This window comes from Hemicordylus capensis, chromosome 1 (assembly GCF_027244095.1).
Source record: "Hemicordylus capensis ecotype Gifberg chromosome 1, rHemCap1.1.pri, whole genome shotgun sequence".
Classification (NCBI taxonomy): Eukaryota; Metazoa; Chordata; class Lepidosauria; order Squamata; family Cordylidae; genus Hemicordylus; species Hemicordylus capensis.
Window position 1 is genome coordinate 244,725,354 of NC_069657.1, and position 27,795 is coordinate 244,753,148.

Consider the following 27,795-nt stretch of genomic DNA (forward strand, 5'->3'; position numbering starts at 1 on the left):
ACAACAGGTATAGTGTGGAAGGAGAAATATTAGTATAGAGTTTGATGAGCACTTTAAAACATGCATTTGGTGTGATGAGGAGTCTTGCGTCAGTCCCTAGATGCTTCATGACTCAGGGGAAGTGGCTGAAGTTTCTCTAGTCTGCTGGGACATCACCAACTTTAAATTCTTGACGACTTGGAGTGCAGAATGATGCCTTCTACAGAAGCCTTAAACGTAGGTTGTCTAAGACAGGTTGCAATCAGCCTTTAGGGCAGGGCTGCTCAACTTTGGCCCTCCTGCAGATGTTGGCCTACAACTCCCATCATCCCTCACTACTGGCCACTGTGGCTGGAGATGATGGGAGCTGTAGTCCAAAAACAGCTGGAGGGCCAAAGTTGAGCAGCCCTGCTTTAGGGCAACAGTGCTGATCAGAGTCAAGGTGTGTCACTCAATGCATTTTAGGTAAGCTGCAACATGAGTTGTGAGTCTCTAGTTCCCACATGGTAGGGGGTATGGCGCCAATTGCTTGTTGCTGTTCACTGTCTTGTTGAATTCATGAAATTGTGGTCCTTTACTTCCAAATATGCCTCATGTCTTCATTGCACTGGGTGTAATGTGTTATCTTGTTTACAAAGTTTGAATTTTGTGGTGCCAGCTACCAACAGTCCGAGCTACAAGGTGTGGCTTAGCGTGGCTTGAAATGCATCCTTAAAACTCAGAAACGTGAGACCTAGATCTAGTATCCTGATTTCTTTTTTATCTCATGAGGAAACAATTCAATGAAGATGGCCAGTAAAACTTGAATCCACCAAAGAATTAGTCAGAAAATTGTTCTTAACACTGGAAAGAGCCACAGAGATGCAAACTTGCTTGTAAAGAATTCCACAGATGCATTAATGTACATCGGATAGCTCATAACACACTATCTGGTTCTCCAATGACTGCAGATACAAGGAAAAGGAAAGGAAAAGTAATAAGTCACCATACTTGTCTTCACACGTCACATGAACATGATACATTCATCATCATGCTTGGAGAACTAAAACTTAGAATCAGCTTTGTGACTCATCGCGAGATCTTCACCCCAGTCCAGGAGGAGGGGCTCACAGGTGGAAGCAGCCTTCCATGTGTGCAGCAGCCAGCAGATGTGCATATGGATGTGCATTCACAATTGCATCATCAGGTTCATCCAGGCTACACTGAACTGGCAAAATGTTTCTTTTCGTGCACTAGGGAATGCATGCCTCAGCACGAGTTGGTTTAAAACACAGGGAAAAGAATCAGTGGTAATGCTGACCCTGCTCTACTGAATTCTCAAACCAATTTGGATGAACTAAGAAACTTCTAGAAAATTCTAGAAAGAGCATGACTACTTACCTTCAAAATTTGTAAAGATGATCATATTGTCATTTTTAATGAAACTCCTCCGAAGCAATCCACTCTTTGGTATGATGTAATTCCAGCCCCAATTGGGGCCTATGTAGCGGTTATAGGAAGAATCAAAAGTTCCGGTAATAGATGGTTTATCCCAAAGAAGTGTACCATCTGTCATACAAACAAGAAATTAGAATCGATGGATCCATTAGTCATGTGCCTTTGGATTAAATTCCAGCATATATCTGAGGAATGTAGATTCAACTAATGTCCTAGACTTTGCATAGCCCAATATCCAGCCCACATGTAATTATCTACCCCTAAAATGAGGGATAGCCTTGTGGCAGAAGGGGATACTTATTGTGCTCCCTATACCAGAGCTAATACTCATCAGGTGCTCCTCCACACTTAAGGCTTGAATCTAGACCTGGGTGAGATCCCTGCTCTCTCACTTGGCTTGGGGGTCTAAACTGCCTTGGTTGCCCTTATGGATTATCTACACTAGAATGGAAGTGGAGGGAGGTCAACTTCTGATTCTCAGATACTTTCATCAACAACGACATCTTAGTCCAGTGCAGTTCTGAAACAAGCAGTGCTGCAAATCTAGCCCTGGACTCCAGAATTCCACAGCATCTCCTCGTTTAGATCCCACATTCTGTAACCCTGCCCCCTGAAAAACAGAACAAAAAGTGAACTATGACATGGCTCTTAAACTTACTATGCATTTGATTAGGGTCTGTGGTAAAACCTCGGCTGGATGACATCCTTTGAGTGATGTCAGGATCTTGATCCACTATGGTGAATGTCACTTGCCTATTCCCAGCTGGCCACTCTAGAATTCCATCATTCTCGCTGCTACAAAGAGAAAACCCAATTCTGAAGTAGCCGCTAACTGAGCTGGGTGAGCCATGGGGATAGAGCCTGACCACAAAGCAATAGCCCTCTGAGTTATAGAATAAGGGGCTTGAAATATAGTCTCCTTTGGAGGTCGTATTTAAAAGCGAAGTGAAGTTCCTTATTTGCCAGACACTAGTGGGGCACTGTGTCTCAGTCAGACTGATATCGTCAATGTCAATTCCACCAGTAGAGTTGGTTGGGTCTCCTCGGATGCCATGAAAAACGTAGCGGAATTTGGACTGGCTGTTAAAGGAAATGGATGCTAATGTCCAGTGTCGTTCTCCATCCGCTGTAAAAGGAGACAGAAAACTTCATTTATACCAATAGCATTTACCAGGCCTGCTCAACTTCGGCCCTCCTGCAGATGTTGGCCTACAACTTCCATAATCCCTGGCTATTGGCTACTGTGGCTGGGGATTATGGGAGTTGTAGTCCAAAAACAGCTGGGGGGCCGAAGTTGAGCAGGCCTTATGTATACCTTCACATAGGCAAAAACATTAATTCCTTTACTAGTATGTGATAGTCCATAACCATTAGTATTCGATACTCCAAACAGCCTCAAAATAAAGATGATGATGAGGAGGAGGAGGAGAGGAGGAGGAGGAGAAAACACTCTGGGTGGCTTACCACACAACATTTAAACAAGAGATAAAAACACACATTAAATCATAACAGACAAAAAATGGGGGGAATACAAAATACTAATAAAATACAATTTTAGACACCCTATTGTTTCTTCCTTTTAGCTTGTTTTTAAGACAAATGGTATAGCAGGTGACTTGTGAAGATACTGCATTGTATTCAAGCAAAACAGGCCTGGAAACGGTGCCTGAATCAATTCGGGTTGCATCAGGAGTGATTTTATTCTACCCTGAATCTGACCCCTTTTTTTCAGGGTGATTCATTATGGGGTAGAATAATTGAATCACCCCCGATTCGACCTTGATCAATTCATGCACATCCTTAATGATTATAGATGCTATTTGTCTCCTACATAAATGTCATTTACAGATTACTTTAAGGCTCACCATAGATCGTCTGCAGTTTCAGTGTCTTCCTAACATTTCCAGTTCCATCATCGCTTTTAATCCAGATGATGAGCGCATCTTGTAGACTGCCATCGAATTTGTAAAAAAACTGTAGACACTTTTCTTTCCTCTTTGGGTAGAAGATGCGGGACTCCAAAACGGCTGATTCACCCGAATGCCCTACTGTGGTATCCAGGTGCATATAATATCCCCTCTCTACAAAGCAGATACAGGAAGGAGGTTGCTTAACATCAGAAGACTCTTGCTAATTTTCAACTATCATATAGGAGTCTATGGTGCCACACAAGCACCACTAAAATGGGGGAGGGGTGTGGAACTGCTCTTCCCTCATTCTCTCTGTCGGCCTTTATTTCATTACTGTTGCCTCATAGTCAGATGGGACTATAAGCCATAAACTGCAATGAGAATATATGGTACCTCAGCAACTATGCAGATAAGCTTATATAATTTACAGAGATCTGTAGAGAAGCAAGTGACTAGGTGAATTCTTAGTGGTCACGTGAATTCTCAAGTTCATTCCTCCACACTTGTAGCAGTTATCACTAAGCTATGAGGCAGATCAGCATAAGAGAGGCCATCAACGTCCATTGTCAGTAGGGAAGATAGGAATCATCTTTAGGCAGATTTGACCTGAGAGGACACTAGTTGCTGACCCTGGAACTACAATATTACAGGTAAGTAATGAACCAATGTAATGAAACCAACACTTTCATGTCGACAGCTATGCCAAATGATTCTACATCAGATTGTGTGGTTACAGAAAAATAACGGGAAGCAACTTCTGATTCTTTTCACTTACACAGTCCTGACTGATGGCTCAAGTTCAGCCAAGGTGTTTAATAATAGTTACACGCTGAGACATTTTGAGCAGTTTTGAGTACAATCCAGAATTTTGAAACCCTTTTTTTCCCCAGTGGGAAAGAGGTTTAAGCATATGCTTTGATCCCTCCCATTGAAATCAGTGGGACTGAGAGGTGCTTACATTTGCTTGGACTGTGCCCTTTATTTCTGCTTGTATTTTCCTTATCAGTTACTATTTTAAATCTACCTGCACAGCGGCCCAACAAGGTGTGGTCCTTATCAACCGGCGTAGTCAACGTATGCTCCCAGTCAGCATCATCATTTCTATTCTGCACCATGCCACAGATATTAATGGACTCAAAGGAGCACTGGTCAAGGAGGGTAAGGCTAGAAGCTGTAGGATATGCAGACGTATTCCATATGAAAAATAGACATTTTATCTGCCAACCAACCATACAAAGCATCCTGCTGCCTGACCGTTTCCCTGCCTGAAGTGACAGAGGAGGTAGTCCTGGATTCAGGATTTAGGACTCCTAGGTTTATTTTGGGTGATCCTAGGATCCATGTTGAGGTTACCTTTGGGAGGCAGTTCTGGACTTTACAGCCACCATGACAACCATGGAGCCGACCCAAAATATTATCAGCAAGCTTACAAGTCATGCTCTCAAGGCTGACTGGTGGATTGGTCTAGGAGATAGCCAATGCTCTAAATATTATTTTTTTAAAGAGGCTGATCCCAACCACCATGTAGGATCCATTTGTGTAACCATTCCTTGAGAAACCTTCCTTGGACCCCAATTATTTGTCCTAATATTGCCTGTCACTAATCCCTTCATTTTGGAAAAGTGTTCGGAGTGACAGTTCAGCTCCAGACCCTCTTGTATGATGCTGATTAGCTAGATACATTTCAATCTGACTTGACGATTTCTTGACGATTTCATAAATGTTACAAAAAACATATCAGGATTTCAATGACCAAAGGAAAATCCAACTTACCACAGTTGTACATTCGATTCAGTCTTTGTAGGTCTATCCTGCTCAAATCCTGGCTTCCCCCAATTACATCATTGAATTCTGGAATTTTAGTTGTAATTGTCGGAATGCTACTGTTCTTGTTGAATGAATAAGGTCTATAATGCATGATGGATTCATAATCATAAGGGGTGTTTAGGTCAGAAGTGAAGCTATCATCATATTTGTTGAAGTTATACTCCTGACCTAAAAATCATAGGAAATCAAATTATTATAGATCCCATTGTAGGCAACCATATACGGATTATCCTGTCCCAATGAAATCTTGTTATCTTGAGACCACAGCTCCAGGCACCAAAAGGAAAGGAAAGGTTGTGCCATCGAGTCAGTGTGTTGACTCCTGGTGACTGCAGAGCCATGTGGTTTTCTTGGTAGAATCCAGAGATTTGTGAGCTTACTTGTTGGCCTTGGAAAGTACTTTTAGGCACGGCTGACACAGAGTTGCTCCATACCCCCAGAAGCCACTGAATGCAGCTGCCAGACAGATTTCTCTTTGTTCTGGCCAGTGGCCAGAGCTGCACCAGTTGCATGGCACTGCTGCATTCTGGTGGGAGAAAGCTTCAGTCAACCTGCTTCACCTCCTCGCCTGTCAGGCTAGTCCCTCCCCTCTATAGGAAGTGTCCCTGCCTGCCTGTCTCTCACACATCTGCAACAAAAATCCCTCAAGGCTATTTCTGCTATCTCCTATAGAAGCCCACCCCTCCTTTCCTTCACAGATGAATTGGCTTCTCTCGCTCAGGCAGGGGAAAAGTTGGCGGCAGCAGGACCAGGTGCTTTGGATCTATTTGTGTGCATGCACATCTGCTCATCCTCGGTGGGCCCTTGCAGAATTTGAGCACAAAGGCACATGGAGCTGTCCTATGTATGCCACCGCCATTCTCTCTCCTGTCCTGGTGCTGCTGTGCTGTGTTCAGGCTGTGCCAGGCAAAAGCGGAGCCCTTGGAGAGAAACTATGAAGGAAGCCAGATGGTGAATACTTTCCGATCCCATTTGAGCATTCCGGTGAAATGGACAGATTTCCACAATGGGTCCAAAAGAATGTGGACCTGGAGTCTCCCAAAGACTTCCCCATCTTCTCACCATTACCTTCAGTAATTTCATTCCACCAAATCTTAACATAATCGTCTCGGTCACTCCGTGATTGTTCATGATAAAACCCCAGTGCATGCAGAATTTCATGCTCCACAGTATCTTTATATTCACAACCGAATCCAATGGAAAGAAATTGGCCAGTCTGAAAATCACCCACGTATGACCAGCATCTGTTGGACAATGAAACCTGATAACAGTACTGCTTATTTAACATGGAGCCAAGCACACCCCTTGCATCAGTATGGAATGGGAGGAAGCATCATATACTGTATACACAACAGGACTGTTCCTGGATAAATAAAACCTGCACACTTAATTAATTACTTTGTGAGATATTAATAAACCAAGAGAGTAACTCCAGGTTTTGCAAGTAATAGTGAAACTGTGTGAATTGACAGCAGAGAGGAAATGCATTTCACCCGTTAATGATAAATTATCTCAAGGAAATCAGTCAATCACTCCTAGCTCTCATGACCAGGTCTACTCAGGCTATACAGCCCAACCTGGGTAGACCTGGTAGTGAGAACCACTGGGATCGGGACCAATTCTAGCACTCCTCTAGCACATAGCCCAGGTTTTTTACCTGGGTTAAAAGTGAGGTAGGAAGGCGTGTGTATGCCCTCCGACCTCACTGCCTGGTCATGTGAGTGCACCGACTATCAGCGGCTCCTTTTGGGCTGCCAGCAATCATTAAAACTTGGCAAAGTGGCTCCTTTAACATGGTGATTCTCTTTTATTTAGCAGGGGGAGATTAACTGGCCCTCTCCACCCCCAGCACAATACTTCCAGTGACTGTTGCTGGTGTCTATCTTATGTTTCTTTTTAGATTGTGAGCCCTTTGGGGACAGGGATCCGTCTTATTTATTTATTATTTCTCTGTGTAAACTGCCCTGAGCCATTTTTGGAAGGGCAATATAGAAATCGAATTATTAATAATAATAATAATAATAATAATAATAATAATAATAATAAAGACCTTGAAGAGCACCTCAACACCATAGGGGCCACAGAAATCACCATCAGCCAATTACAAAAAGCATCTTTAATGGCAACAGCCTATATTCTGCGACGATATCTATAACAACTGACAATAAATTTCAGCCATCCCAGGTCCTTGGGAGGGAATCAATGTCTGGATAAAACAAACCAGTCAATAACACCTGTCTGACTGTGTAAACAAGAAATAATAATAAAAACATCTGCCACACAATACACCAGATATAACTGTAGTCAAGAAGAAAGAAAAACAAGTGAAAATAATCGACATAGCAATACCAGGGGATAGCAGAATAGAAGAAAAAGAAATAGAAAAAATCACCAAATACAAAAATCTACAAATTGAAATTGAAAGGCTGTGGCAGAAAAAGACCAAAATAATCCCATTGGTAATTGGCGCCCTGGGTGCAGTTCCAAAAGACCTTGAAGAGCACCTCAACACCATAGGGGCCACAGAAATCACCATCAGCCAATTACAAAAAGCAGCTTTACTGGGAACAGCCTATATTCTGCGACGATATCTATAACAAGAGCAACAACATTGACAATAAAATCCAGCCATCCTAGGTCCTTGGGAAGGACTCGATGTCTGGATAAAACAAACCAGTCAATAACACCTGTCTGACTGTGTAAACAAGAGATAATAATACCATAGTGTCTGGGGGAAGGAGCATCCTGACCTCAAGGATTTCCATAATGTACCACGCTGCTCATGCGGAGCATTGTGGGATATCTGGGGGGCCAGGCTTCATTCCCCCAGCCTCCAGTTGGCCTCGCTGCAGCATGGATCTTATGGCCGCGTCTTCAGAGTCACTCATCTTCAGAGGAACTGGCGGTTGTGTGGAGGAAGGTAGGAATGATCCTGCCTTCCCAGCACCACCAGCCCTTCCTTCCCTGGGTATAATGCTAGTCTGGATGACTTTATTGTGTATCACGTCAGCACCTAACAACTGTACAAAATTGGCTTCATGATCGGATAGGGAAGGGTCCATAGCTCAGTGGTAGAGCACATGCTTGATATTCATTAAGTCCCAAGTTCAGTCTAGCATCTCCAAAAGTCCCCTCTCTGAAACCCTAGAGAACCTCTGTCAAGCAGCATAGACAATCATGATGTAGATTGACCAGTGGTCTGACCCTGTATACAGCAGCTTCCGATGTCACTATGGATTCAATAAATGATTAGGAAGGAAATTTAATACATGCTCATGCGCATACAATCTGTACATGTGTACATTAACATTTACATATCAAATAAGATCACTTGGTCATGTCATATATCTTGGCATTGGCTCATAAGGTCAATTTACCCATCCAGTTTTTCAAATTGGAGATAGGACTTTTCCCCTTCATAGGGTTTGAAGTCAACACAAGATTTCAGTCGAAACATCTCAAATGCCTGCAGGATAACACCCTTAGTATTCAGGTCTGAAAGAGAGAGGAAATATTTAAAAGAGAAAGAGAGGACACAAAGAAATAATTTTATGTTATTCTTTCATCCACCCAACAGATACATAAGTTCTTTGATATTGTTATTCAGAAAGAAGCAGACAAGTGTCTGCAGTGCTGGATGATAAATATGTAAAGCATACTTCAGTGTAATGCATTTTGAGTGGTTTTGATAAGTAATTCAGCCAGTATACAGGAAATACATACTGGGAAATGATTTCAAATATATATCTGGAGTAATTACTATTGAAAATGCTGCCAATTGGAATATTATTTCTATGCAGGTCCTGTGACCACAGGAATTTTCACTCAGCTTGATAGTTGTTGAGAATCCAGTAGGTACTGCATAGGGATGTGTGAACCAGTTCAAATTTGAACTGGCTCAACATCAAGCAGGCCCGGTTTGAGGGCTCATCATCAAGCCAGACTCGAACTGAGCCAGCCCTGGACAGTTCGGGGGTTCTGCCTGTTAAAAATCTTTTAAAATGAACTCACCACCTCCAGGGGCATTGCTGTGGCTGCGAAGGGGCTCTCTGGAGGTTCCATGCCATGCATGCACAATGGACACTTGCGGCATGCACAGTGCCTCCAAAATGGTCACCACAACTTCACAGAGGCCCTAAATATTATTTGTTTGTTTGTTTGATTGATTTCTATAGCGCCCTTCCAAAAATGGCTCAGGGTGGTTTACACAGAGAAATAATGAATAAGATGGATCCCTGTCCCCAAAGGGCTCACAATCTAAAAGAAATGTAAGATAGACACCAGCAAGAGTCACTGGATGTACTGTGCTGGGGGTGGATAGGGCCGAAAACCGCCAAAATCGGGCCTTTACGTGATCAGGGGAGGCCATCCGGAGGGAGGGGGGACGTCCCAAGATCTCCCCGCGGCTGCAACAGTGTCCCCGGAAGCAGTGGGTTCATTTTAAAAAATTAGCACAGAACCCCAAGCCGGCTCAAACTTGAGCTGAATCGGGGGTTTGCGGGGGCTGCACAAAACTGAACATGCCCAGTCTGGTTCGAGTCTATACTGGATGGCACAGCCCTTGTCCAGCATTCCTGAAGCAAATTATGATTGCCACATAAAGTGAAGAAATAGCAGGTCTACTTCTATTGTGGCTGTGCCTTCCAGCATAGGGATGTGCATGAAAGGGATTTTGCATTTTGTTTCTAGCTCAAAACAAAATGCAGGTGGCTAGAATATTTTGTCAAAACAGTGGTCTTACTGGTTGTTTTGATGAAACAAAATGCAAAACATTTTGAGTGTTTCAGTCATAGAGAATAATGCGGAAAATTGAAAAAAACCCATTTTGGAGAAAGGGTTTAAATGTGTTAAAAATCGCCCCCTTGCCGATTTTGTTTGTGGACTGGGTGGAAGGTAGCACCCATCATGTCCTATCAGACAACCCACTGTGGTGTCCCCAGGTGCTACCCATGGGGAACCATAGGGGTTTTTTAGTTTCCCCATTGTTCCCTATGGCCGGAACAAGCTGAGCTTACAGAGTGCACACAGACAAGTTTCACAATTTACAATGCATTTTGCAGTCCTGCCTTGAAAAACAGTGCATAAGAACAAGCAAAAGGTAATCTGTCCCCCCCAACACAACACACATTTGAAACAGTCCAAAAATGTCCAAAAAAAGGATCAGTGATCCAGAATCCACTGCCAGCCACAGTGTTTGTGCTGCAGTAGCCTCATTGGCACAGGTTGCTCTCTTTCACACAACTATGACTCCTTACTTCCCAGCAGCCACAGCAGCACCCTTACTCAGCAGCAAGCATAGCCATCAGCTCAACTAGAGCAACTTCAGCCACAGTTTGATTGAGTACACCATGCAATGTAGATTGCAGAACAAGGCAGAGCAATGAGTCAAGCACAAGTTAGTCTTGATTTGTATAACAACTCTTGATCTGTATGCTAAGAAGCCAACCAAGAAGCAAGGAGATTACAAACCAACTGGAAGCCAGTGCGAGAAAACCAATCAGCAAAGGGGAACAGGACTCCAAAATGGCGCTCGAAAGGTTGAAACCTTTAGATAGAAATGCGGTTGTTTTGTTCCTAGCTTGAAACAGGGCCTTTATTTAAAGGGTGTTTTGTTTTGAGCTTTAAACACTCAAAACGACCCGTTTCAAATCGAAACATTTCAAGGTTGAAACATTTTGCACATCCCTAATCTAGTAGATGGCAGGGAACAGATGTTATAGCTGCAACAAAGATGCCACCAAAATTGGCATCCCTCTAGTAAATACTCTCCTTCTCTTCCTCACCCCCAGTAACAATGAAGAATGTTCATTATATGTAGTAGTGGCAATATATTCTGCCTCTCCCCACCCTACCAGGATTAGCTAATGGCATGGAGTCACTGGCATGCAGCAAGATACAACGTGATGCTGCCACTTCACATGATGTGCATTTCTAAACACTAGGAGGAGATGACATCTCTTCATGGAAATGCCTTGTTTGGGTGGCATTCTTTCGATTTGGATCAGGGACACTTGGGTTTAAATCTTGGTTCACCCATGAAACTCACAAGATGACCTTAGTTCTATCTCCCTCGCTCAGCCTAATCTATATCACAGGGTTGTAGAGAGGGCAAAATCAGATTATCCTGTCTATATGCTAATCTGAGCTCTTTGGAGGAAAAGTGGGATTCAGATGGAATCTATAAATAATGGGATAGAGATCTCTATCCCCTTTCCATGCCTCCTCTTTTGGCTGGGACATGCTTGGGCACCACAACTCCTATGATCCCTGTCCTATCCTTGGCTGCTGAGGATCTTCTTCTGGTCTGCAACTTTTTCCAATCTACAGTCCAGTCCTGCTTTATTGAATAGCAGGATGCCATACATGCCATTCGCCCTTTCTTCCTCCTCCTCCTATATATCTATAGACACATACGGTTTGTAACTCTCTGAGTAGATGTACTTAAAGTATTAATTGAAGCATGAGATAATGTAACATAGGAGGACACTATGAGTGAGAGAGCACTGACATTAACTATCTTGTAAGGCAATTTGATGGCTTTGGGCTGTTATTGCACAAGTTTTGCGCTATGCGATAAACTTTGCCAGCACAGCTAATCTCTATTATGTTATGAAAGCTGTTCAGAGGAGATAATGCCAGTCATTTACTATGCCTGATAACTGAATAACTGTCAGACTTTGGACATCTTTTTTAACCAGCGCTATAAAACCAAGCAATATTTTTAGATGGATAGATTTATTTTTATAAAGAAAGAAAGAAATCATGAATTGTGTTGCTGGAGTTGGTCTATGTTAAGGGATCAGGTTATGATTAAGTGTGATGATTTAGTGTGGGAGAAGAGGAGAGAAATGGCGTCAGTAGTTAGTTATTATCACACAGGTATTATCACACAGTAACCCAGACTACATATAAAAACTGTACAAGGTAATAATACTTCAGTTAGTATTAATAGTTAGTAGAGTTATAAAGGAATAAAAAAGATCTTTTTACCCAAGCTGTCACCCATTATGTAAGGAATTGGTAGTTTCCATCTGTAAGAGTTGTTCCTCAGTGCATTTTTCTCTAGCTGTCAAGAAAATTAAGAATATCTGGGCTTTTAAAAGTTCATCATTCTCTAACATATTTTTAAATAATTAGATTGACCAAACATACCGGCAAGAGAATGTCACCTTCAAAGAATTTCCTTCCAGCCGCTAAAAAGAATAATGAGTGTAAGTGCTTATGAAGCAATGCATTCTATCAGGGGTTCCCAGCCTGTGGTACTCCAGATGTCGCTGAAGTACAACTCCCATCATCCCCAGCTACCATTTATTCAATTCATACAATTTACTTTGGCAACATTTGGAGTGCCATAGGTTGGGAACCCCTGCCATAGGTTGGGAACCCATCAAGGGATCTCTGTCAGAATCATAGAATTGTTAAGGGTTGGAAGGGACCCCGGAGATCTCTTTGTCCAGCCCTCTACTCTACTACAACATTCTTGACAGCATCCAGACACATGCACACTCCCAGGAGCTGCCATTTGCCATTTGCCCCAGGAGGAGACAGGGGAGCTCACACTGGCAGCAAGAACATCAGTAATTTAATCTTCATCTGAACAGTGGCCCCAAATCAACTCATCATGAATGGAGGAATCCAAACGTTCTAATCTATAAAGGTTTAATATACTTCTGTCCTTATGCACAGCAAAGCAGTAAAGCATCTAGTTGACTCTACCGTGCAATGCTAGAATGAGACTTGTGAATATAGCATCCTTCATATTACTACATCTACACAAAAGACTTCTACTCCCAAGCAAGTGTGCCTAGCACTACAGACACAGAAGACCTCTATTCAAATCCCTGTTCAGTCCAGGTTACAGTGATTCTGACTGCTGTCTGAAACATGACCCATTCATCGTCCAAGGGAGCCTACAATAAGCAAGTGTTATTACCTGCCTTGAGTTGTAAGGATGTTGGGCTATACAACATTAATTAAACACATTATTTAATGAAAAATGTAATAACTTTGCTTACCTGCATTGATTTCTGGGATACTAGGCCTAGGTTTCGCTTCATCTAAGGAGTACACTGCTAAATAAATAAACAGGCATGTTGAGATCAAGACAGTTGTATTTCCACCCAGATAATTATTTCACCCATGCATTTCCCACCGCAGAAATTGATACCCAGTTTTCTCTTAGATTCAGATTCATAGCTTTTTAACGGGCATACCTTCGTTGTTCTCAGTCCTCCTGATCTGTAATAGCAATAGGACACTTTTAGAAATCCAAACAAGCAGAGTCCAATCATCGTCAGAAAGGGGGGGAAAGCACCAAAAGATTAGCATACCGTAAAGGAAGAAGAAAGAGTAACTGTTGCTGCCAGACACAGAATCCTCAAAGGAACCATTCTAAAGACTATCTGTGGCACACTGAGGGCTGTCACTGCTCAAAGGGCTTATATCAAGCCGTGGACTTTGCAACAATATCAACTGCTAATTAAGAACTATGCAGCTATAAGCTAATGTTTAAGCCATCCCCTTCTCCCCTAATTGACTACACTCATGTAGGCACCAGAGCCAGGAAAATGTATTAGTTTTGTGCGGCTTTGTCATTTTTTAGGATATTAAACTCATCTCAATATCATCTATGCTAGCACAGGAGCTTGCATAGCATAATGGTGAAAGGTGAACCAGGATGTCTCTGATCACCTCACCTGAGAGATAGGCCAGTCACCATCTTTCAGGCTCATTGCTTCCCCATACATCCAGTATCAGGATAATTACTGACCAGCCTTACAGGACTGTTAACAGAGAATGTAGATTAACATTTTGTATATTCTTTTATAGAATCATTTTTAGTTATCACCACTAAAAGGAACCCCTCACAGTACATTCATTGTCCCACTTTCCACAAAGAAACACATGATATCCAAGATTTCCCCCCTTCCAAGATTTATTTGTGCAGTTATACGTTTTAAGTTTCTGAGCCTTCAGGTTCTCAAATGGAGGTTTAGCCCAGAGTGTCCAGGAATCAAGCAGCACCTTCGGGCCTCTAAGCTCTCAAGGCCTGGGACAGGTTTGGCACTCTGTGTGTGTGTGTGTGTGTGTGCGCGCGCGCACTCATAGACATATAAAATTCAAAATGAAGCTGCAGAAGGTCCCTAAGGTGACTCCTGTGAATATAGCCTTTATGCAATGACGAAAGGGCAACTTTCTTGGAGCCCACCAGGGAGGTTTTTCACATGGGGCTTTTAAAGCCCTTTAACTCACATCTCCTATGGAATGGAGGGGGTGCGTTCACATATGGGCCAGATTTACCCCAAAGTCCCTTAGAGTTATTGGGGAACAGTTCACACACAATTCGAGTTTCTCACAGCGCGTTAGAGTATAGCCCATTTTAAATCCAATTTTATATTTTAAAAATCCAATATTTGTGTCAGTTTTTTGGGACAGCTTTGAGTTCACAGTAAAGCCTCCCAGTAAACCTGCAGTAAAGTCTGCTGTGTGTAAAAGTCCCAGGTAGAAGGATGCCCATGTGGGGGAAATTGCCATGGGTGCTCTAAAACCTGTGATCGGCCCTCAATATAGTGGCCATGGAACGTTTATTGTACCTGTTCAGATAACTTAGATCTTCCTACTAAAAATATCACATCAGTCAGGTAATAATGGCAAGAAATTCCAGATTCTTTCAAAAAGATTGGAGCATTGTTTGCCGGGAGGTTCAGAAAATGACTTCAGTATTCCGTAACCAAATATAGAATGCATTTGCATAAACAATACAGCAAAATAACTGGTAACAAAACAGGTTCGGCTTTTTTGGAAAATATACAAAGCAGTGTTTTCCATATGCACCACACTGCAATAAAACAGAATATGCCTGAAGCCCAGTTCCCTCCTCCTCTGATGTAGTTGTCATGAACTGGTATCCTGTTAGGAAGGGAAAGATGCATTCCCCTTAGCATATTTTGTCCTGAAGGAGACAAAACAACCTTCTAAACAACCTCTTCTAAACAACGCTCTTCTAAACAACCTGAGGCATGGGATGGAGCACTGGGCATAATTCAACAATGGTCAGCTCTTCTGTATGGGATACAGCTTCCATGCTGGTTGTAATCACTGCAAGTTTGGGAAGACTATGGACAGATACGTTCATACTGGTTGTCAATTGCAGGGACTGGATCCAAAAGAAACGTCTGAGCCCCGTTGATAGGATCTTGACCTTACAAAGTATAAGCAGGATATGTTTGGCGTGTTCTGAGACATTCTGGTATCTACTGGCAAAATTTGATCCTCAGATTTCTCAAAACCTGCATATCTTCAAAGCATCTATGTCTGTCTTTTGGTTCTTTCTGTTTTGGAACCTCTGGCTCACAGCTTGCTTGTGCAGCTACTATTGTTTGAAGATCACAGACTTCAGTAACCCCTTCTTCATCTATTTCAAACTAAGGATTTCAGGACTGGTACCTACGTGGCTCCTAGGTTCTGTGATTTTGTCTTTGGCAAATACCCTGCCTTATATATGTGTAAACATGGAAACGGTGGATAACGGGGAGATCTCCAATTTCTTCAAAAATAAAACCGAGAATTCTATTTATCAGTCAAAGATTCAATTACACGTGCTTATTTTGGTGGGCCTTGGATCTTCTGCAGCTTTCAGTTTATGCATTACTTCTGCCTTTCTGTTAATCTTTTCTCTCTGGAGGCACAGTCAGAAAATGCGAACTGCATCAATCAGCTCCAGGAGCCCTAGCGCTGCTGCCCACGTCCAGGCAGTGAAAATTATACTATTCCTCCTCATCAACCATGTTGCTGCCTTCCTAGCTATGCTGATGATATTTTCAAGCAATTTTGATAGAAATAGCTTTGCTACCTTTGTTGCTGTCTCTTTTACACACTGGTGTCCTTCGGTGGATTCTTTCATATCAGTTTGGGGCAACACAAAATTAAAAAATGAGTTGCACAAGCTTTTGTATTTTGCTAAGTGCAAGGGGCGATATTGTTAAAGGATTGCCATAAATGCTATACACTGAAATCCACTGGAAGCTTTGTTCAGATGCAAGCTCTGTCTTCTTTCACTAGGATAAATTTAGAGTAGCTCCACTGAAAGCTGTGAAGATATGCCATTGTAACCTTGAGGAATGAACCAAGCGATGCACTAATTCTGTATGCTTTGCTTAGCTTATGAGCAAGAACTGTGTTTGGAGCACTGATTTAGACATGGTACAGCAGTTTGAAGAGCTATATGATTTTGTACTAGTCTTTTAATGTATAAAGCTATGAAAGATCTGGGTATAGCAAAGACATCAGCAGATACGCTAGAGCTGCAATGTTAAGTTATTTACACAAGTATGATGTATTTCAAAGTGACAAAATGTTTAATGAGGTGGACACATTTTTCCATTGCCTGAAATTCCTAGTCTTCTGGATGTTTAACTACAACTATGAAGGGCACCATTTGATTTTTAGTCCACCAAGGAACATTTTATATTTTTGCTCTGTGGCAGATCATTCTCATCCTCCAGATCTCTTGATAATTGTGAACAAATGGCCAGTGTTAATGATGGATTGTTATTGCTCTTTGATAGTTAGGAATCTCTTTCCAGCCACCCCAAACCCATGAGAGTTTGGAAGCTGATACGCTTCAACTAGTGGGAGGGACATTGAAACCATCTGGAGCCTGTTGGGCAGTTTTGAAGTGGGGTAAAAGAGACAGGGAGAGAGAGAAGAGCTGTGAGGTAGCTGAACATGAACTGCCTTGGAATACAGAGTGTCTCTCTTGGAATCTGTTGCAGGATTACTGGATTTGCAGCCTTCCGCAGGAGTGCTCATTTGCCTATGCTCCACTTGTTTATTTGCAAACAAAACAAATACCACAAAGACAGCATAAGTCACCTGTGCTCTCTCATCCAAAGGAAACAAACCCCTGTAATGCTGCTCCTTGATTTCTCAGTGCTTAAGGAAGTGGATGAAGAGAAAGCCAGACTTAGGGGTGTGCATATTTCTTCAAATGAACTCTATGTTGCAATTTGTCGGATTCAAGCTGAGTCTTTCTCCACCTGCGTTCTAGTCATCTACCTCGCCGCTTCAGTCCCCGTAGTTCTTCTGTATACCAAGGGGCCAGTTTTGAAGCGGGTCGGAGAGGATCCATAAGAGTTATCATGTTTACTGCCCCGGTGAGTTTGCTGTTCCAGTTCTCCACCAGGGCATCAACAGGATCACTGGCAGAGCCAACACTAAATCCCTCCAAGGCTTCTTGAAATCTTATGGGATCCAATAACCTTCTCAGGTGGACCTAATAGATCCCTTGCCCCTGAGAAGGTGGGGTGTGACTGTGAGTCCAACCTTAACCAGATGGTGGTCCATCCATGACAATGGGGAAATCACAGGAGTCCCCACCCACAGAACACCACCCTGATCAGTGAAAGACCAAATCAAGCGTGTGACCTGCAATGTGCGTCGGTCCCGAGATAGGCCCATAGTTGTCATGGCCGTTATGAACGCCTGAGCTGCCCCAGACAAATTGGTCCCGAAATGAACACTGAAGTCCCCCAGCACCACAAGCCTGGGGGACCCCAACACCAAACCCGAGACCAAACCCGCCAGCTCAGTTAGGGACTCTGTTGAGCAGCAGGGTGATCAGTACACCAACAGAAGCCCCAGTCTATCCCTGAGGCTTATCTTATCCAAACTTAAGTCTATCCCTGGGGCTTATCTTATCCAAACTTAAGTACACACATTCGATATGGTCTGACAGTCTAACCTGGTAAGGGAGATCCTGGTAAGGGAGATATTCTTATAGACCACAGCCACTCCACCTCCCCACCCCCAGTCCTTCACCTACTCCTCAACAGAGTACCCTGGAGGGAGAATCTGGAACCACACTGGGCCCCCAGCCTCCCCCAACCAGGTCTTTGTAATACATACCAGGTCGGCACCTTCATCCTGAATCAAATCATGGATGGTTTCTGATTTGTTCTGGACTGACCTGGCATTACAGAGGAGCAAGGTGAGGTTCCAAGGGTGGCCGGAACTGCTCTCCAAGGTCAAAGAGCATTTTTAATAAGAATTTTGATTAAGAAATAGACCAAAGAAGACAAAGACAAATCATCATAAAAACAATATAAAGCAAATCAATTTTCATAGTGAAAAACCTCATTTTTCTAATTAATTACATCAGTAAAGAAAAAATATCTAGAACAAGATAAAGCAAATGAAATTCATACTCTTAAAATTGTAAAATCTGATCTGATCAGCTTCTTGTAAGTTACATATCAAAAACACTATAAGTCAAATCCATAAAATAGGAACAAAGTTTGACCATAACGGATATTATAATTTATAAAGGGTTCCCAAACGGACATGAATGATTCAGTAGACATACCATGTACATAAGCTGAGACTTTCAACATTGAAGCATAATCCTACATTTCCAAAAAGCAATCGTTTAAGGAAGGGATTTCCAAACTAGCCAATTAGATACATATATAATCCCACCACCACCGGAATTGCCTCCCTACTGTCAGTGGACACGCTTTCTGTCTCCCCATCTCCAGGTAAGCCCAGACACATTCTAAATGATCCTCACCCAGGACTAATTAAAACAGTAGCCCCATTATTAAATGCCCCCACTTACAGATACCTGGGCCAAGAGGGGCTCCTATATAGGGCCAGAGATAGCCCCTCTGGTCAGCTGACATGCAGGAACTGCTGACTCACTCCTGGCCCCGATCCTGAGAAGCAGCCACTGCCAAAGGCCACAGTTCTACAGGTCAGGCAAGGGACCAGCAAGAGGACTTGCCTTCGCCTTCTCCCTCTCCCTCTCCCTCTCCTGCAGGCAGATGTTCAGTGCAGCAGCAACAGACAGCCCACACCAGTCTCTCACCCTGGAGAGGTTTTCAGGGAAGCAGGTGGTCTCTCCCAATGCTGCAGGGCTTATAGCCATCATCCCTCACTACTGGCCACTGTGGCTGGAGATTATGGGAGCTATAGTCCAAAAACAGCTGGAGGGCTGGAGGCCAAAGTTGAAGAGCCCTGCTTTAGGGCAACAGTGCTGATCAGAGTCAAGGTGCATCACTCAATGCATTTTAGGTAAGCTGCAACATGAGTTGTGAGTCTCTAGTTCCCACATGGTAGTGGGTATGGCGCCAATTGCTTGTTGCTGTTCACTGTCTTGTTGAATTCATGAAATTGTGGTCCTTTACTTCCAAATATGCCTCATGTCTTCATCGCACTGGGTGCAATGTGTTATCTTGTTAACAAAGTTTGAATTTTGTGGTGCTGGCTACCAACAGTCCGAGCTTCAAGGTGTGGCTGTGCGTGGGTTGAAATGCATCCTCAAAACTCAGAAATGTGAGACCTGGCTCTAGTATACTGATTTCTTTTTCATCTCATAAGGAAACGATTCCATGTAGATGGCCAGTAAAACTTGAATCCACAAAAGAATTAGTCAGAAAATTGTTCTTAACACTGGAAAGAGCCACAGAGATGCAAACTTGCTTGTAAAGAATTCCACGGATGCATTCATGTACATTGGATAGCTCACAACACACTATCTGGTTCTCCAATGACTGCAGATACAAGAAAAAGGAAAGGAAAAGTAATAAGTCACCATACTTGTCTTCACACGTCACATGAACATGATACATTCATCATCATGCTTGGAGAACTAAAACTTAGAATCAGCTTTGTGACTCATTGGGAGATCTTCACCCCAGTCCAGGAGAAGGGGCTCACAGGTGGAAGCAGACTTCCATGTGTGCTGCGGATGTGCATATGGATGTGCATTCACAATTGCATCATCAGCTTCATCCAGGCTACACTGAACTGGCAAAATGTATCTTTTCGTGCACAAGGGAATGCACATTCCTTTCTAAAGCCATTAGCTGTTGTACCCAGGTAGAGCGGGATTGTGGTCACCATCGACACACCATACTTTTGTCTGGAACTGATTATGCCAAAATATTTCCCAGATTTTCTCTTGGACAATGTGTCTTCTTCTTCATTGTATTTGATAAAACATGTGTGCCCAAATCCCAAAAGTTAATTCTAAACACTGGTTCCCATATACCTGTTCACTACAGTAAGCATGAAGGAGCCACCAAAGATTTAAAACAAGAATTTGGTTGATATGCAGCACAATAACAAAATTAAACTAAACCGTGGGTGATGCATATAAGAGTTGTTTTGATGGACTTTATTTATTTCACAAGTTAGCCATTATTAATTTACCCACTGATTTACCCACATGAGATTAGTAAGCAGAATATCACAGCAAAATGAAGTAAAGTTTAAGGACATTTGGGGCCAAATACCTCACTTTTTAGAAACAAACCATTGGGAGTGGCACTGGAGAATGAACAAAATCTAAAAAGTTTAGAAGTGAAACATTGAAAAATGCAGCACAGCTCTGTGGAAAATTGGGAAACAGTAAGTTAAGATCACCTTTGGGGATTTTGACACAGGTGCTCTGTTACATCCTGGAGGAAAGCTGGGAAATGATTTGGTAACAATTCTCAAGAAAACTATGGTGTGTTGGCTGCAGTCTCGCTCTTACTTGGGTGCCACAATTAGCAGCTCTGAAACGGACTGTGTGTTCTCTTCTTCAGCATCAGAAGATGGGTGAAAGAACTCTTCTACTAAAATGAGTGGAAGAGTTGAACATTTCCATACAATATCCTGGAAAGAGCTACTCCTGGCACTCTTAAGGAAAATGTTTAGGATTGAAGCCAGAACATTTTTAAAACTGTCCAGAGGAGTGAAGGATAGAAAATACTGAACATTCCAAGGATGGCAAGAAGGCTGCAAATTCCACATTATTTAGCCTCTAGTAGCCAGGCTGGTGATTAACATAGCTTTTGTGTAGATATGTTCCAGCCCTTCCCCTTCTGTCTGAAGAGCAGCCCTCTGAATTTAAAAGCCTATCTATTCTCATCAACACACACATTACATAATTACCTTACATATTTGGTATTTATTATTATTAGTAGTAGTACTTTATTACAGCCAACAGCTTCTCAATACAATAAAACAAAACCACACACAAAACTACACATCACTTGGTATTTATTATTGCCTGAGCCATCTTTCATAACTGGACCAAGATTTTCAAAGTGAATCCGTTGTTTTGGGATATTTTGGTTTCTGAGCACTAGTCTTAAGACACTTTAATGGAATCTGATTTTCTGAGAAAAGATGCCCATCATTTCTTAACATGCCTCAACACAAGTTTGTTTAAAACACAGGGGAAAGAATCAGTGGTAATGCTGATCCTGCTCTACTGAATTTTCAAACCAATTTGGATGCCCTGAAGTCTTCCTAGACATTCTTGGCACCATATTTTCTACCTTCAAAATTTGTAAAGATGATCATATTGTCATTTTTAATGAAACTCCTCCAAAGCAATCCACTCTTTGGTATGATGTAATTCCAATCCCAATTTGGGCCTATGTAGCAGTTATAGGAAGAATCAAAAGTTCTGGTAATAGATGGTTTATCCCAAAGAAGTGTACCATCTGTCATACAAACAAGAAATTGGAATGGATGGATCAATTATATATTTGTTTGCTTGTTTGTTTGTTTGCTTGTTTGTTTGCTTGCTTGCTTATTTGCTTGTTTGCTTGTTTGCTTGTTTGATTTATAGACCACCCTTACAAAATAGCTCAGGGCGGTTCACAAACATCAAAGACCCTTTAAAACAATTTAAGAGTACTGGAATGCCAGGCCGAACAGGTAGGTCTTTAGGGCTCTCCTAAATTCCAATAAAGAATTCAAAATACGGATGTCTGCAGGGAGCACATTCCACAGTCCAGGAGCGGCTACAGAGAAAGCCCGCCTCTGGATCGCCACCAGACGAGCTGGTGGCAACTGGAGCCGGACCTCCTCAGATGATCTTAGTGTGCAGTGGGGATCAAAGAAGGTGCTCTCTAAGGTAACCTGGACCTAAGCCGTTCAGGGCTTTAAAGGTAATAACCAGCACTTTGTATTTTGCTCAGAAACATATCGGCGGCCAGTGCAGCTGTTTCAAAACAGGCATGATATGGTCTCTCCAGGTTGCCCCGGAGACCAGCCTTGCTGCCTCATTTTGAACTAACTGAAGTTTCCAAACTATGTACAAAGGCAGTCCAACGTAGAGCGCATTACAGTAGTCAAGCCTGGAGGTTACATTAGTCATGTGCCCTTGGATTAAATTCCAGCATGTATCTGATGAATATAGATTCAACTGATGTCCTAAACTTTGCATAGCAAAGTAAAGCATACTGGGATCTGAGAGATCAAACCAACAAGAAATAATACTTTCTTGTTGGTTCAAACAAGAATCAAGCAATGCACAACCACATGATAAGAAGTAATCGACAACTTAATCAAGTAGTTATATAATTGAAAATATATACAATCTAAGACAAGACCAATTGGAAATGATGTCAATGAAACAAATATACAGCATGATAGTGTAGAGATCAATGTAATACAGAAATAAATGAGCCCACACATAAGATAAACACCAGAAACAGCCACAATGCTGTACTGGGAATGGATAGGGCCAGTTATTCTCTCCCAGCTTAATATAAAGCTTTATTATTTCTATTTTTACTGACTTTTGGAGGGGCGGGTAGGGAAACATAAGGGAGGGGCGGGGAGGGAAACATAAGATAAACACCAACAACAGTCACTGGAGGTACTGTGCTGGGAGTTATACATGCAATCATACATGATCTCTATTCAGACATTATGCTATATGTATTTTTCTGAATGGCTGTACAAGTATTGACTTTAAATGTGAATCTGGGTAGAGGTCCCTCAAATGTAGGGTACAGGAGTTGTACTACTGTACATGCATTGAACATCATCAAAATGTAGGATTCATTGGTAATATGAGCAAACACAAAAGAATCCTAAGTGAATATACTAATATTTAATCCTGAGATAAAAGAATCCTTTTGTGTTTGTTCATGCATTGAGGGTTTGCAATCTGCTGGAAAAACTAGTTTGGGAGAAGATAATCGTCCTCACATGTCTGAGACCTTGTTTGCATGTTCAGTGAACATGTGTGTGGTGGAGTGATACCATAGTAGCAGGCTCTATTTTAAACATCCAAAGAAAGCTGTTAAGTATCTCTTTAAACTCACTTTACTTGTATAGTTATTGACTTTAATTATTAGATCCTGTTCTGTATAGTTAATATAAAGAAAATAAACCACATTCCAATTAGTTATTCTCTCTGAGGGGAAAGAATGGGAGAGTATCTCTGGTAAAGAAAGGGAAAGCAAGCCATATCCTATAGAAATGTTGCTAAAGGGTAGTATTAAATATCTTACAGTATTAAATATGTGAATTAGTAGCACAATATAGAAGTCAAATCCCCCACCCCACTTCTCTGGAGAATATGCTCAGACTGGTCATTCAAACATTTCAGTGTGCGGAAAAACCACATGGTCTCATTCCCAGGTTTCAAAAGGGAAGGGAAAGGAACATCGGGGAACATGCCTTTTTCTGCAACGGAGAAGGTTTTTTGTGCAAACGGAGGAGGGTTTTTGGGGAAAACTGCTGGTTCAGGAAGCAGAGAGAATAAGCGGTGCTCCCTTTCTGCCTTGGAAGGTGCGTGCAGGGGAGCAACCGCTGCCACCGCCACCAACATCGGGGAACATGCCTTTTTCTGCAACAGAGAAGGTTTTTTGTGCAAACGGAGGAGGTTTTTGTGTGCAAACGGAGGAGTTTTTTGGGGGGGTGGGGGGAGAAATGGGGGGGGGGGGCGTCACGTCAGCTAACTAACCTTACCTGAGGGTTCCTGAGCCTCTTGCCGCTCCATTTTGTTTTAAGTAATGGTACGGGTGAGTGAGTCTGCTAGCTTGCTTGCTTGCTACTGCTAGATTGATTGGCGGGCACTAGGAATAATGGCGGCGGCAGCAACCTCTTCCTCCTTGCTCGGCAGCACGCGCTAGGCAGCAGCAGCAGCTGAGCTGATCATGCGCGTTTCTGCACCACCAGCAGCCAATGGGTGGGGAAGGAGGAGGAGGAGCCCCATCGGCCACACAACTAGGCAAAAGGGTGGAGGATGGGCGGAGACAGCAGCAGGCAGGAAATACGGCGCTCTCCGGAGCTGGAACAAAGGCGGAATTTTATTTTTTTTTACATTTTTTTTAAAAAATACACTTAATCAAGGAAGCTGGGGCCAGCGCTGGGTGGGGGAGGCACGTGACATGTCTCTCGGGTGCCCCCTAAGCTGTGGGGCCCCCAGACAACTGTCTCCCCTTGCCCGATCATTGTTACGCGCCTGAAGAGAGGAGGGTTTGTGTTACCAAATTTTAAGTTATATTTTGAAGCAATATGCCTAAACTGGATGAAAGAATGGATTACATTAACAAATCCAAGACTGTTAGATTTGGAAGGATTTGATATAAGATATGGTTGGCATGCATATCTATTTTATGATAAGGTAAAAGTAAATAAAGACTTCTTAAATCACTATGTTAGAAAAAGCTTATATATGATAGGGATGAAAAACAAACTTGTGTTAGAACCAAAAATTCCACTTTGGGTATCTCCACTGGAAATTATATCTAGAAAACAGAAAAATATGCAACAGACATGGCCTACGTATTAACAACTGCTTATTCCCCAAGGTGCAAAATAGAAACTTAAAAAACTAGATCTTATGCAGGATTGGACTATTTCTTGGTATCACCAGATTAGCGCCTTATTCAAGCAAGATTGTAAAAAGAGTCTTAATCAATCAAAGTCAGAATTTGAACAACAGTTGTGTGATAAGGAAGACAAACTAGTTTCTAGGATGTATGATCTGTTATTATTGGAAGATACAAGAACGGAAGTAGTGAAAACTTCAATGATTAAATGGGCTCAGGATTTTGGTTACAATATAGACTTGGAGAAATGGGGAAAACTATGTATAGTAGATATGAAATACACTGCCTGTTCTTATTTAAAGGAAAATAATCTTAAGATGATGTACAGATGGCATCTAACTCCTAAGAAGTTGGCTGCAATGTACAAGAACATGTCAAACAAATGTTGGAAGTGTAAAAAAGAGGAGAGTTCCTATATACATTTATGGTGGACTTGTAATAAGTCTAAAGGCTATTGGGATTTAATATACAATGAGCTTAAGAAAGTGTTTAAAATGACTTTCCCTAAGAGCCCAGAAACAATACTATTAGGCATTGATAATAGCTCATTGCCTAGGAAATACTGGATTCTCTTTATGTATCTGACAGCAGCAGCAAGATTGACATTTGCATACAAATGGAAAGACATCCATTGCCCAAGTAAAGAGGATTGGATACTTAAAGTGTTAGAGTTGGCAGAAATGGCAAAGCTAACAGCATTATTAAGAAATAAATTTGAAGCATTTAAAATGGAGTGGAACCCTCTTCTTATTTACCTAAAAACAGATTATAAAATGGATTTCTATCAGGCTTTTGAATGGTAACAAAAATGTTTTTAAAATGCCCTAGAGCTGACTTTCGTACGATTTATCGGGGGGGGGGGGCGATTAAATTACAGGCAAGACTTGAGTATTGTAACTGATACTTGTTCTAATGATGAGATGGAAGTCCTCTTGTCTTTTTTGTGGTTTTTTTTTTCTTTCTTTCCCCCCTTTTTCCTTTTTGTGTGTTCGTGTGTGTGTATCTTATGTTGTGAAAAATTGAATAAAAAGTTATTTTTTAAAAAAGAGGAACGGATCATCTGTGTCAGAGGTAAGCTTTTAAAGGCTTCTTCCCCCCCCCCCTTCAAGCCCTTTCCCATGATCATGAGAAAGGGCTAGCTGTCTGGCCTCCCATTTCAAAAGGGGCATCAGGAGAGCAGCAGCTATAATCAGATTTGTGAGCAGATGACTTTGAGGGTGGATGGCTCAACATCTCATAGCCCTTTCTGAAAGTCCAAATCCTTACTGTGATGGACTGTACCACTTCTGACTGCAGGTGAGATGGGTTCACGTGATGGAAAGCTCCACCATCAAAAAGGTTTCTACTCAGAAAACTTTGCATGTCAGGGAGAAGCTGGGCTAGGACCTTAACAACTATAAACCTTGTCCCAAACAAATAGTTTTCTATATGGACGCAATTTTTTGTATTGAAGATTATTCAATCATGTGTCAACCTCAGCCCTATTTACAGTCTGAAATGGTACAGCTTGATCTCGGGTTTATTGCTTCAGTGAGAACTAGGCTAAAGTGACCAAGATTGACTCCAACTCTGTGGGCTTGTCATTGTGCAACTGCACAACAATGGGAAAGAGGGCAGACAAGTTCAAGAAGGAGCTTCCTCTCACCATAGTGTTTCAAAACTTCATCTAAGCATCCTGACAGTGAATTTTCATTATATGTATACACAACAGGACTGTTCCTGAATAAATAAAACCTGCACACTTAATTAATTACTTTGTGAGACATTAATAAACCAAGAGAGTAACTCCAGGTTTTGCAAGTAAGAGTGAAACTATGTGAATTGACAGCAGAGAGGAAATGCATTTCACCCATTAATGATAAATTATCTCAAGGAAATCAGTCATTCACTCCTAGCTCAAAGCAAATGTACAGTATATTTGAAACATTAAGGTAGTTCTCATGACCAGGCTTACTCAGGCTATACAGCCCTACCCGGGTAGACCTGGTAGTGAGAACCGCTGGGATCGGGACCAATTCTAGCACTCCTCTAGCACATAGCCCAGGTTTTTTAACCAGGCTAAAAGTGAAAGTAGGAAGGCGCTCTCCAACCTCACTGCCTGGTCGTGTGAGTGCACTGACTATCAGCAGCTCCTTTGGGGCTGCTAGCAGTCATTAACACCATAGAGACTTGGGGAAGGAGCATCTTGACCTCAGGGATGTTCCATAATGTACCGCACTGTTCATGTAGTGCATTGTGGGATATCTGGAGGCCAGGCTTCATCCCTCCAGCCTCCAGTTGGCCTCGCTGCAGCATGGATCTTATGGCCACATCTTCAGAGTCATGCATCTTCAGAGAAACTGGCGGTTGTGTGGAGGAAGGTAGGGACGATCCTGCCTTCCCAGCTGGTAGTCTGAATGACCTTATTGTGTATCAAGAGGGAACACCTAACAACTGTACAAAATTGGCTTCATGATCGGATAGGGAAAGGTCCATAGCTCAGTGGTAGAGCACATGCTTGATATTCAGAAAGTCCTAAGTTCAGCCTAGCATCTCCGAAAATCCGCTCTCTGAAACCCTAGAGAACTTCTGTCAAGCAGCATAGACAATCGTTATTTAACATATTTATCAATCCCCTTGTTCCTCATTTATCTAAATGGAACATCATCTACCAGATAAACACCTTACAGCTCTTATGCACGCAGACGATGTAGTGATTATCTCATAAACTCAGGTTGGCCTAAGACGAGCGCTATGCTCGTTAGATGATTTCTGTAAATCAAACTCTCTTGAAATCAATTGTGACAAGACCAAAATCATGGTATTTGCAAAGTGCCCCAAAATTTGTTTGTGGTCATTAAACGGTTGCAGGCTAGAGCAGGTTAAGCACTTTAAGGATCTTGGATTTGTCTTCCAGGCTTCAGGCACCCTTACAGCCCATAGAGACTATACTATACAGACTGCCAAAAAGACCACTTTTTTTATTCAATCTTATTATCGATCAAGAGGTGCCCAATTCATCCCGGCAGCAATCAAACTGT

The 27,795-nt window shown here is 42.2% G+C and overlaps 2 protein-coding genes across 2 annotated transcripts; one reads left to right on the forward strand and one right to left on the reverse strand.

Annotated features, from left to right (window-relative positions):
- Positions 1-894: 894 nt before the first annotated feature.
- On the reverse strand, positions 895-13,444 carry LOC128334108 (meprin A subunit alpha-like). Its single transcript, XM_053270424.1, has 12 exons — positions 13,321-13,444; positions 13,169-13,225; positions 12,306-12,346; positions 12,144-12,219; positions 8,531-8,648; positions 6,222-6,397; positions 5,100-5,321; positions 4,351-4,497; positions 3,282-3,497; positions 2,075-2,542; positions 1,360-1,527; positions 895-923 (listed from the first exon to the last, which is right to left on the reverse strand). Exons 1-12 carry the CDS (start codon positions 13,442-13,444, stop codon positions 895-897), a joined length of 1,842 nt encoding a protein of 613 aa, XP_053126399.1.
- Positions 13,445-15,202: 1,758 nt separating this feature from the next.
- LOC128334167 (taste receptor type 2 member 9-like) lies at positions 15,203-16,138 on the forward strand. Its single transcript, XM_053270547.1, has one exon. It carries the CDS (start codon positions 15,203-15,205, stop codon positions 16,136-16,138), a length of 936 nt encoding a protein of 311 aa, XP_053126522.1.
- Positions 16,139-27,795: the final 11,657 nt, after the last annotated feature.

Excerpts from the sequence above, each read along its gene's own strand:
- LOC128334108 (XM_053270424.1), bottom strand. The coding sequence starts at position 13,444 with ATGATTGGACTCTGCTTGTTTGGATTTCTAAAAGTGTCCTATTGCTAT. Across the intron at positions 12,347-13,168 it reads TATCCCAGAAATCAATGCAG|CGGCTGGAAGGAAATTCTTT; the intron begins GTAAGCAAAGTT and ends TATTCTTTTTAG. Across the intron at positions 8,649-12,143 it reads CATAATGGGTGACAGCTTGG|ACCTGAATACTAAGGGTGTT; the intron begins GTAAAAAGATCT and ends TCTCTCTTTCAG.
- LOC128334167 (XM_053270547.1), top strand. The coding sequence starts at position 15,203 with ATGGTCAGCTCTTCTGTATGGGATACAGCTTCCATGCTGGTTGTAATC.